The 12,601-nt window shown below is 33.4% G+C and overlaps 1 protein-coding gene across 2 annotated transcripts in view; it reads left to right on the top strand.

Annotated features, from left to right (window-relative positions):
• ARHGAP29 (Rho GTPase activating protein 29) overlaps positions 1–12,601 on the top strand; it is a 77,397-nt gene that overhangs the window by 19,950 nt on the left and 44,846 nt on the right. For both annotated transcript variants that reach the window (XM_017544210.2, XM_017544209.2), the window contains one exon: positions 7,366–7,500. In XM_017544210.2, coding sequence (XP_017399699.1) covers positions 7,366–7,500 — 135 coding nt within the window. The remainder of the gene's footprint in view (positions 1–7,365; positions 7,501–12,601) is intronic.

Here is a 12,601-nt window from a genome sequence, read left to right as displayed (position 1 = left end):
AAGCTCAAAAGATAGCTCTTAAGAATAAATACTGTAGTTACACAATTAAATCATCTTTTGGTCTAATCAGAATACCATTTTCTCGTAATAACTTATATCTATTAATAGCTTTATTACTAACTGAAGCAGTAAGTGCAGTCACTTGACTTTTATCTCAGATATTTAATCATATGGTTGAGGCTAGTCTTAGATAAACAGATTCATGATTGGTTTATGGCCACATTTTACTTTCCCCAAATAGTTAGAAATGATTTATAATTGTATATGGTGCTTTTCATTTTACAGAGGACTATGTCATACAAACAAGCTTAATCATCCAGTCCCCTCAAAGGGGACTTTAACTCTGTATCACAGATAAGATGTATGCATAACTTATGTGATTTCATCAACGTCTTATTGCTGATAAATAATAGCCAGTTACACAGTTTGGTTAAATTGGTAGTAAAGGATGGCAGCAAAAGCTCTGAAAAGAGAATCAGAATCTACTTTCTAGGCCTAGTTCTACTGACTAGCTTTGGAATATGGCTTGTCATTTAATTTTTTGTTAAGAATGAGGCACTTGTGCCAGATGCTATCAGTTTTATGATTCTGCAATTCAAAATTTGATTAGAGTCGGAGATTATACATTGTTCTGAATGTTGGCAGTTTAGACCTATAAAAACAAATTTATGAAAATTTCTCAAGTGAGAATATGAAGCTCATATTGTGATAGTCACTGAGGAACAGATTAGAAAAAAGTATAAATGTCTGTCAAAGAGCTCTGTGCTCCCAACAGGGTTAAGATGTGCTCCCAACAGTTTATCTCTAATTTTCAAATTTACAAATAAAAATGGAGAGCTTACTGTGGAAGTTTAGAGGACTGAAATATTCTGTTCTTGCTAGGGTAAGTTAAGTGATAGAGTTTGATAGTTCTCTTTCCACTACTTAACCTCTAGAAGGAGGTTACCTTGTAGTCTTATACAAGTAGCAAATGTGGAATTTGAAGTTTTAGATCTCTATCCAGTGTCATTAAGGTACATTAGAAATATTTACAGGGTAAATTTTCTATCATATTAAAATGCTGAAGACACTCAGTTATGCATATGCACCTTGTGTTTAATTATAACACTGTAGATTAATATATGTGCAGTGTAAGTACCAATTCAGGTTTATGGTTTCCTCCCTGTTGAATATTGTGTTCTAAATTCCAAATAACAGATTCATAAGTGCTTTTCAAGCTTATATAATAATTTTAAAGCCTGTCTTTGTGACATACCTCTCCATTTGCACTTGGAATATCATTCAAGGAAGCTCAAAATCTGGGAATGTGGCAAGCGTAAAGGCTTTTTAATTGGGGTAGAAAGAACAGTGCAGAATATCTAACTGTTCTGCTACTCAGTGCTTGGAAGTATTAACTGCCATTTAAAAATGTGTTTGAGGGAAAATCAGTCTAATATTTCTTACAGCTTTTTGATTATATAGTACTATTTTAAAATGGATTTTAATGAAAGCTTACTATTGTGACTATGGTGACTTGTTTTTCTGGGGTCTCTTTGTTTTTTGTTTTGTTTTTTAAATAAGCTATAAAGGAAGATAAAAATTTCACATTGTCTTTCAATTTTTTGAAAAATATCTTTCAATTATTTAATTTCAATTTCAGATAAACTAGTCAAGTTCTTTTATTTTTAAAAGATGCTTTCTAATTTAAAAGTGTTATCACCTTAATATTGTTAAAAAAAAAAAAAAAGTAATGCTGACCTCATAAGTGATAGCTTCTGATGAATTGTTTTTACAAGAATATAGTCAGAAATAGTATGTTAACTTTCTGAAACAAATTTTACTGAACAATTAGGTTGAAGAAAACGGTTTTATTGAACTTTTCATTAAATGAAAAGCTTAATACCATTAAATAATGTATTCTGTTATGAGAGAGGTCCTGCATTGATTTGCAAAGTCTTCATTGAAACCTTGTCTTATAGATTAACTCAGTTTTTTTCCAGGGAGAATATATAGGAAGATGTGGACATTAGAAACATTAAGCTGCTAGCCTCAGTTGTGTACTGCCCTGTCTTATTCTAGAAATAAATCTTTTTAGAGGTGATTGCTAATGGATATCACCTAGAAGTTAATGTGAATGTTAATAGATTATTGTTTAGTGACTAGAAGGTATGAAATGAATCTTGGAGAAACAAAGTATGAAATACAAGTAACTCATTTATTACACCTGTACCTGTTCTCGGTGCATTAAATTCCTCTCCTCCATTTGTCTAGAATGGTTTCTATTATTTAACACTGTTTATAGTAGTAATAGCATATTCATTGGAAATTAAAGCCTGTTAAATTGCAGATCGCAGGGTACTTGTCATTAAGCTTAATTTCTTCAACCATGTGGCAATATATCATAGTGATTAGAAGCACAAATTCTAGACCCAGGATACCTAAGGTGGAATCCTCATTCTGCCACTTGCTAGTTGTCTGTAGCCCTGGGCAAGTTATTTACCTTCTTCTTCTATATTTGTTTTTGTGTCTATTAAAAGGAGATAATGGGCTTTTTTTTTTTTTTTTTTGGTGAAGATTAAATAAGTTTATGTATGTAAAGCTCTTAGAATAAGCATTTTCAAATGTCAGTTGTTATTGTTTTCATAATCCCTGGTAGCTGAATAAAGTAAGTTGCTGTTTCTCAGGCTTCACTTTTATCCTGTAACTTCAAAAGTCATTACAGCAAAAATTAGGAGTTTGCTAGTGATAAGTTCTGAAACATTTTTCCTTCTTATTTTCATTGCTTTCCCTAAAGAGGTTAAGCTGAATTAACAAGATTGATTTCTCTATAGTGCAAATTAAGGAGCTTCTTTTTTTTTTAAATTTTTTAAATTTTTTATTTTTATTATTTTAATTAATTTTAATTTTTTAAAATTTTTTATTTTTATTTATTTATTTTTATTTTTTAATTCTTTTTTTTATAAGGAGCTTCTAAAACTTCTTACTAAAAGAATTCTGGTGCTATTTTTTTAGTATGTTAATTTGGGATAACTTCAAGATCTGTTTATTAGGGGTACCTTGTAAGAAAAAATGGAATTTCAAGTTCGTAGACCATTTGTGTTGCCACCAGCTATTGAAGTGTTTTGCAGTTGCAGTGATTTTTTTATTTTTATTTTTATTTTTTTGCTTGAGATCCAGGGACAGATTGGATGAAGTGATTCTTAAGACAAGCTATAGCAGGGACTCCCAGGACTTTTTTACACTGTTAAAAAAAAAATTACTGAGGATCCCAAAGAATTTTTATGTGGGTTGTATCTATTAGAAATTAAAACTGAGAAAATTGAAAAGCATTTAATAATTTTGGAAATAAGGCTGGGTGCAGTGGCTCATACCTGTAATCCCAGTACTGTGGGAGGCTGAGGTGGGTGGATCACCTGAGGTCAGGAGATTGAGACCAACCTGACCAACGTGGTGAAACCCTGTCTCCATTAAAAAAAAAATTTAGAAATTTATGGATTTCTACATGTTTAATTTCCTTGACTCGGAGAAGACCACAGTATTACCTTGGTTTGTTTAAGTATTTAGGCCATTAGTATTTTGTAGTTTTTGCCCAACACTAATTTTGAATATTGATGATTGTTGTTGGCACTCTGAAAATCAAGCTCTTTTGGCCTGAGATTTAATGTTTCCTAAGTAAATTCTTAATATCTGAAGGTTTTATTGTAAAACATTAGAATAGGGGATAGAAATAACTTTTTCTTCTCTAAGACTAACATACATTAGGTTTCAAAAAGAGGGCAGTGTAACTCTGTGATGATAATCACTCCACCTTGGTTTTGGTTAAGTCAGCAGAAGAACTAGCGTATACCAGCTTTATTTAGTTATGTGTGTGTCAAATAAGATTTTGCTATACAAAACTGGGGAAAAAATAGCAAGTCAGGAAGGTTTTATAGGCCAGGCATGGTGGCTCATGCCTGTAATCCCAGTACTTTGGGAGGCTTAGGTGGGTGGATCATCTGAGGTCAAAAGTTTGAGACCAGCTTGACCAACATAGTGAAACCCCATGGCAGGCACCTGTAATCCCAGCTACTTGGGAGGCTGAGGCAGGAGAACTGCTTGAATCCGGGAGGTGGAGGTTGCATTGAGCCAGGATTGTGCCGTGGCACTCCAGCCCAAGCAACAGAGCAAGACTCCAACTCAAAAATAATAATAATAATAAAATTAAATAAAGAAATAAAGAAAAGGAAGGTTTTATAATTTTTTTACAGCTATTCAAATTATATATTTTCCCAGAAGTTTCATTTATTTCATATCTGCTAGGTTTCATTTCAGAGCTAACCTATATCATTAACTTGTTTCTACTGTTGCATAAAGTATTGTGTTGGTGCAAAAGTAATTGTGTTTTTGACTATATATTATATATATGTATACACACACATACATATATATGTATTTGTATGTAGATACATAATTTTTTAATGACCAAATCCACAATTACTTTTGCACTAACTAAAGATAGCTGCAAACATTTATGAAGGTCTTACTGTGTTCCAGCCACTGTTCTAAGAGCTTTATGTGTTTTAATTCATTTAACCCAACACCCTGTGAACTAACTACTATTATCTTCTCTTTATAGGTGAGAAAACTGAGGTACAGAGGGGCTAAGTAACTTGCCCAAGGTTTCTCATCCATGGAGTTAGAATTCAAAGTCAGGGAGTCAGGTTTCAGAGACTATGCTTTTCAACCACTATATTGTATTGCCTCAATTAAGTAGACCTACCAAACTAACATTACCAGTTATAAAAAAGATAAAATAATGATACTTATTAAATCAATTATTTAAACTGCATATTTACATTTTCCCTAAGAATTACAAAATTTGTAAATAAAGTTTTAAAATTATATGTTTATGGGGAAAATTTCAACAGCACATAAAATTCCTGCAATCTTTTACCCACTTTCATTTTTAAAATTGGCTTTATTTTTTAGAACAGTTTCAGATTTACAGAAAAATTGAGATAATGGTACCAAGTTCCTGTAGAGTCCTATACACTGTATTAACATCTTACATCTCTTAGAGTTAATGAGCCAGTGTTTGATAATTAGCAATAATAATGCATTATTATTAACTAGTATCTATAGTTTATTCATATTTCCATAAATTTCCCCTAATATTCTTTATTATCTTCCAGGATCCTATCATTTTACATTTAGTTGTTGTTTCTCCTTAGGTCTTCCTTGGCTGTAAGCTTCTCAAACTTTCCTCAATTTTGTTTTAAGGAATACTGATTAGGTATTCTGTAAGGTAGCCCTTGATTAGAATTTGCCTGATGTTTTTCTCCTCAGTAGACTGGGGTTATGGGATATCAGGAGGAAGATCTCAGATGTTAAGTGTTGTTTTCAACACTTTATGTCAAGGATCTTTACCTTGAACATGATTTGTCACTATTGATGTTGTCCTTGATCACCTGTCTTAAGTAGTATTTGTCAAGTTTCAAAACTCTTTTTGTCCTCCCTTCCATTCTGCACTCTTTGGAATAGGTTAGTTAGTTTCACCTTGAGTGCAAAGTATTTGCACAAATTATTTACAGTTCTTTTACACAAAATATTTGTTTCTTTTCTCTTGTTTACTAATGTATTCAATCATTTATGTCAGTATGGACTCATGGACATTTGTTGTATACTTTAGGTTGTAATCCAGTATTACTATATTTGTTGCTCAAATCGTGCCAGCTTTGGCCATTGGAAACTTTCAGTTGGTTCCTGTGCACCTTTGACATGCCCTCTTCACTGTGGGGTGTTTTGTTGTTGTTGTTTTAGGTTTTTTTTTTTTTTAACTCTTCCTTCCTTTCTGGCATTACAAGATGCTTATTACTTATCTTGAACATTTCTGCCCCAGTCCTAGAATCAGCTGTTTCTCCAAGGATACCTGGTTACTTTTATTGGAGAATGTTTTAGAAACCAAGATCTGGATGCTAAGTGTGTTTGTTGCTACTGAGTGTCATTTATTTTAGGCCCTCTCAGCTAACAAAGCAAAGAAAAAAAAAAAATATATATATATATATATATGTATACACACACACACACATATTTATATATGTGTATATTTTTAGATATAGATATTTAGACATACATATTCTATGTACATTTTTATGAATGTATTTATACATATATGTAAATATGTACATATATTTTTAAGTATATACACATAAATATTTATATATGTAGTCATAGAAATACACAAATATACTATATAAATATTTATAGAAATATATGTTATATACATATAGATGACTGCATACAAAAATAATTATAAATATGTGTATATACATACTCATTCAGTGTGACCCATCACAGTATTCAGTATCACATTGAATGAAATAATATCCTTTTGTTTTTAATACTGCTTAGCACATAGTAAGTGCTTAATACATGTTAACTCTTATTAAACACCAATGCTGTATAAGTTTACAGAAAGGAAGATATATAAGGGTACTGTACTTAAAGTGGTTGTCTTGTCAGACTTTTGAGGATTACTTCAGGGATTTTAAAGGTAGGATGATTATACTTTCTGGTTTACTTGGGATGAAGATTCTAGAATGTGATTGTTGTACTAGCATGACAGTGAGTAGCATCCCCCTTTTCACTAGCAAAAGTATTTTGGTTTGAATGATAAATTATATGGTCATCTTATTTAATGGGTCATAAAACTGCACCTCTCTGACCTGGGATGCTGTAAATGAGTGGAGTAGGCTAGGAGAAAATGAGTGGGTTCTGAGAAAAAACTCATCTATCTAAGAGAGCAGCACTGCTCTGTTCCAGCTACTGTGGCCAAGAAGGAATGTGGGCCTGAGTATAAAGATTTTTATTTTTCAGAAGTAGGCAAAAATCTGGAATTTGTGTAATGATCCCTCAATTTTTCATCATTGGCAACTAATTCAATTTTTCTAAAAAGCTCAAAAACTCATTAAAGGTCTGTGCATTTTATTATAGGTAAATTATATCGTAGTTTCAAAAATGTATAGGTTAAATGATGATCCTTATATGCCTAAGAGAATTACTGGATATGTTAAAAATTATATGATAGTAAAACTATAAGATGGGAAAAATTTAGCTTATAAAGTTACCTCAAGGAGTACATATTAAGACTGAGAAAACTGAAAAATGTAGTACTTAAATTAACCCTAACTGTGAGAGCCTTTGAAATCCTTAATGATTTAAAATAACTAAGGATTTTCTGAAGGTGTATAAATTATATGTAATTGTAACAGTGAAAATAGAAATGAACGTATAGTAGGCAAAAATTGTGTGACCAATGCTTCTACTTAAAATGTGCTTCAGATGATGTTTTGTAGATTAGATTTGTGGAACTTTGCTCTGGAAATATATATTTTTTTCTTTTTAAAGACTCTTTTAAAGAAGTTATTCATATACGTCTAGAGGAACTGCTCCGTGTTTTAAAATCTATAATGAATAAATATCAGAACCTCAATTCTGTTGATCTTCAAAATGCTGCAGAGATGCTTACTGCAAAAGTAAAAGGTAAGGAAGATATAGTAAAAGTGGGTTGCTGTGGGCAAAAAGGAGCCAAGTGATACTGGATCTATAATGAATGTTTAACCAGTTCCTCTCATGGCGTTTGTATGATGTATGTCAATAAGGAGTTATATATACTTTGATATTGAAATATTTTCACTAAGTCACACCTAAAGCTTTCTTCCTTTTAAAAACTAATTTTATTTGGCAACAAATACTGTATAAAGATAAACTTGAACTAAGCAACTGATGTTTAAAATTTGAGTTTTATGAATGACTGCATGCTCTTTTGAGGTGATTAGTGTACAAGAAGTCTTTGTTATGTGAGGACAATTGATGTTGGAAAGTGGTAGTCTGTAGTGACTACTTAAAAGAGGGAATCAAATGGAGAAAAAGAAGGCTTAATTGGGGCCTTATTTTTAAATGTGAAAATGAAATTAAAATTGTAAAATCAGTTTATCATATATGTATAGGGTGTGTGTGTGTGTGTGTGTGTGTGTGTGTGTGTATGTATCTATAGCATATATGTGCTAAAACTTAGCATGAAGAAATGGACCATTATCTTCTAATGAAATGACTTGCCACTCAAAATTGTGAAAATTATTCTGGGTTGCAGTATATAAAAGAAGGATTGAGAATGAAGTGAGTATTTGAGAAGAGTTGAGACAAGAGGCAGGGAAATTAATTAGGAGAGTACTAGGAATAATGGGCTAGATGAGGGATGAGGGTTGAGGGTTGGGCTAAATGAGCAGAAGCAGGGGTATCATAGTGGTAAATGTGATTTGTTATATAAGAGGAAATGGATGTTAGTTTGACAAAACGACATAGGTTGAATGTTAGTGGTTATGGAAGTTTGGTGTTGAAGATATGGACTTGGGAATTATTGATGTATAGGTAGTGGAAAAGGATGACATCAACTGAGTGTGCAGAGTAGAGGACTGATGTAAGATCCCAGGGACAGAGAGAAGATACAGAGGAATTGGAAAAACACATAACAGGTAGAAAGATGACCTGGAAGGAGGTGAAATGGAATTTTAAAAGTGCAGGGTTTTAAGAAGTGATTATCAGTGTTAAATGCCACCAATAAGGTAAATGGATTCAAAGTAATGTAACTACCTAAAGGTCACTACCTAAAGTAGTGACCTTTAGGTAGCAGTGATGTGACAGTCAGAGACAGACAAGGTAACAGCAATCCTGTGATAGAGATATGCCTAGGCATCATGGGAGCACTGAGTGAGGAACTCATTCTAGGCTGAATGAGAAAAGGAAACTCTTCTTTGGAGAAAGGGATTACCCATCCTGAGTCACAAAGGTAAAATAGGCATTAACTGGGCTGGGGTGGGTGGGAATGGGGCTGTGATACAAGAACTCTGGGTGTGAAGAACATGATGAGATTGGTGAACAAAATCATATTTGGAGAGGGTAAAGGGCATGTGTCAAGGGATGAAGCAAGAAAAGAAAAGAAAAACCTTGTCTACCAAATATAGTTCATACACTTAAGGAACCCTACCCACCAGCACTTTTTGACATAGATTTATCATGTTTGTGTGCTTTCCGTTTTTCTCAAACACTGATAAAAAATGTAGATGATTTTAAATGGGAAACATGGATAACTTCTGTCCTGACTTTTTAAAATGTGCTTAGTAACCAAATTTGTTTCTAAATAGATTGTTTACAAGTACCATTTAACTTTACTTAGACAGGGAAATTTGTGTCTATAGATAGTAAAATTTCCATGCTTGGAAATAGCGACCTAGTTCAATTGTTGTCAGTAGCTATTGTGTGCAGCCAGGATGTCCTGGGGAAGGAGTGCGCCTATGTAATAGTTGGTGTCCACATTCCAGAAACAGACTTGAAGAGAGTGCTCTCTCAGCTATCTTGAAGATCTTTTTGTCTTTGAGGAAAAGCAATCTTCTGAATATTATTTTCCACTATTACTATCTTTACACTTGGGATTATTGTTACTGTTTTACTTTTGTGCTGGATGACATTTAAAAGGGGAAGATTATTTTGTTGTTGGGAAATTTCCTCTGTTTCAGTAAGACTCCATGAGACTAGAACACTTTAAATATTGTGTTTTCTTCGTGTTAAGTTTATACGGTTTAAAATAAAACCTCTTTCCCTGCCCCAAATCTCACTTTTGAGGCCATTAAAAAATATCGATACTCCAATTCAAAAATATTCAGTGACTTGAAAAATTGAGGTCAAATCAGAACTTAATTAATTATTTTATTTAATGGTAATTTAGTTTTCAAAACCTGGAAAGGCAAAGGGTAGGTAGAAGCCATTTTTGAGTATCTGTTTGGTACCAGCCATTCTAAATACTTTAAACCTATAAACGTGCCGTATTAGCTATTTCAGAAAGGAAAAGTTTCTGGGACAGAAAGCTGTCTGGAATATGGAGATCCTTTATATTATTTAAGGTTTCAGTTTTTTGTTTTTTTTTATTTAAAGAGACGAGGTCTCACTCTGTTGCTCAGGCTGCAGTATAGTAGCATGTTCATAGCTCACTATAATCTTAAATTCCTGAGCATGAGCAATCCTCTTACCTCAGCATCTGAGGTAGCTGGGACTACAGGTATGAGCCATCACTCTCCCAGCTGATTTTTAAATTTTAAAAATTTTTCATAGGGACAGCATCTTGCTATGTTTCCCAGGCTGATCCTGAATTCCTGGCCTCAAGCAGTCCTCCCACCTTGGCCTCTAAAATGCTGGGATTACAGGCATGAGCCACCACACCTGTTCCATTATTGAGTTCTTTTTTTTTTATGAGACGGTGTCTCATTTTGTCACACAGCCCAGAGTGCTGTGGTGTGATCTCAGCTTACTGCAGCTTCTGTTTCCTGGGTTCAAGCAATTCTCCTGCCTCAGGCTCCCGAGTAGCTGGGATTACAGGCATGAGCCACCACACCTGTTCCATTATTGAGTTCTTTTTTTTTATGAGACGGTGTCTCATTTTGTCACACAGCCCAGAGTGCTGTTTTGTGATCTCAGCTTACTGCAGTTTCTGTTTCCTGGGTTCAAGCAATTCTCCTGCCTCAGCCTCCCGAGTAGCTAGGATTACAGGCATGAGCCACCACACCTGTTCCATCACTGAGTTCTTTTTTTTTGTTATGAGACAGTGTCTAACTTTGTCACACAGGCCAGAGTGCTGTGGCGTGATCTCAGCTCGCTGCAGCTTCTGTTTCCTGGGTTCAAGCGATTCTCCTGCCTCAGCCTCCCAAGTAGCTGGGATTACAGGCATGCTCCACCATGCCTGACCAATTTTTGTATTTTTAGTAGAGATTGGGGGTTTCACCATGTTGGTAAGGCAGCACTCAAACTTTTGACCTCAAGTGATCCGCCTGCCTTGGCCTCCCAAAGTGCTGAGATTAAGAGGCATGAGCCACCGCCCAGCCCCATCATTTAATTTTAGCTCTCTGATTACATTTAAAAAACAGCAGTGACCTAAGTATTTGACTGACTTTGGAGACCTTACATATGAATTGCATTTTTTCAAATCTACCAAACAATAGAATAAAAATACAAAGTAACTTTAGAATCAGGGATGTGTAATCTTATTTGTATTACCATCGGTTTGAATGCATGAAGTGTGTCGGCCTCCTCTGTAAGAAGTGAGAAATTGGAATCTTTACCCATATTTTTTATTTAAAATGTGGAGTTTACCTTTGAATAACTTTAAAAGAAAAATCATCTTTAGTTTTTTCCCATTCATTCTAGTAGTGATTTGTATTTCCTGTGTGTCCTCCTGTTTCCAAGCAGGAAGTTCAGCCTGACAAAATATTTCCAATATGGTAAGAGAGATATAGCCTATTTTTAAAGGAGATAAAGGTATCTCAGAACTCAGTAATCTATTATGTACTGAGTATTTGTTTTTATTATTTTCAGTTATTTTGGTCAATCTTATTTCTAATATAAATGAAAATAGCCCTTAATTTAGGTTTTTTATGTCCTACATTTTACCCTATACTTAAAAATTGGTAAACAAAAAAGAAAACTAAATCTTAATTACACCTCCAAGATTGTAGAAGCCTTGTATTTCTGTTTTGCAAACTTAATTTTATTAACAGGCAGTTCACACAGAATGCAAACGGTAAAAAAGGGTATTCAACAATGAAGTTTCTTTGTTGCCTTTGATCATTCCTTTACCTAGATAAGCAACAACCTTTATTGGTCTCTTGTGTATTTTTTCAGAGGTATATTATACATATACAAGCAAATACATGGATGTATTATTTTTTTAACCTCCTTTTTACGCAGATAGTAGTGTTCTGCTCCTTGCTCATTGTCCTGAGTTATCTGCAAATAAAGGGTTTCCTTATTCTTGTCATTTGTTTTTTCTAAGCTGTATGGTTGTCCATTATACTGATATACTATAATTTATTTAATCAGTTAACTGCTAATAGATGTTTGAATCATTTTGTTTTTCTCTACTACAAACAATGCTTCAGTAAATAGTCATGCAAATTCCTAGATGGATAATTGCTGGATCAGCAAGCATGTGTGTTTATATTTTTTTATGTTACCAGATGCCCTCAATATAGGTTCTGCCCTTCTGATAGCAGTACTGGAGGCTGATTTCCTGCACCTTTGCCAACAGAACTGGTTACAAAGCTCTGTAATCCAGTGTGATAGTGAAAAGTGGTATCAGTCTAGGTTTGATTTGCATTTCCCTCATTTTCAATGCAGTTTGAGTATCTTTTCATTTGTTTCAATAGCATTTTTATGTTGATTGACCTTTTATCTGTTTTTCTTTTGCTGATTGGTTTTCTTTCAGTATTGATTTGTAGAAACTCTTTGTATTAGTAAAATTAGCCTTTAGTCTTTGATTAATGTTGAAAATGTTTTTTACTTCATTTTTTGTCTTTTATTTTTGCATTAACATTTTTCAGTCTCTTTTATGATTTCTGGGTCTTAAGTATTAGGAAAGACTGCTCTGCTCTGAGATTATAATAGAATTCTTGGCTGTTTTTTCTTCTGATGTTTTCATGGTTTCATTTGTTAAATTTAAGTCTTCAGAAACATTATAAAGTATCTGAGTGTATAGTAAATTTATCAGGTAGTTTTTATTGTAGTTTTTTTTTTTTTTTTTTTTTTTTTTTTTTTT

Source organism: Cebus imitator, unplaced genomic scaffold (genome assembly GCF_001604975.1).
Source record: "Cebus imitator isolate Cc_AM_T3 unplaced genomic scaffold, Cebus_imitator-1.0 Scaffold166, whole genome shotgun sequence".
NCBI classification, from domain to species: Eukaryota; Metazoa; Chordata; class Mammalia; order Primates; family Cebidae; genus Cebus; species Cebus imitator.
This window is presented reverse-complemented; position numbering and strand designations above follow the sequence as displayed.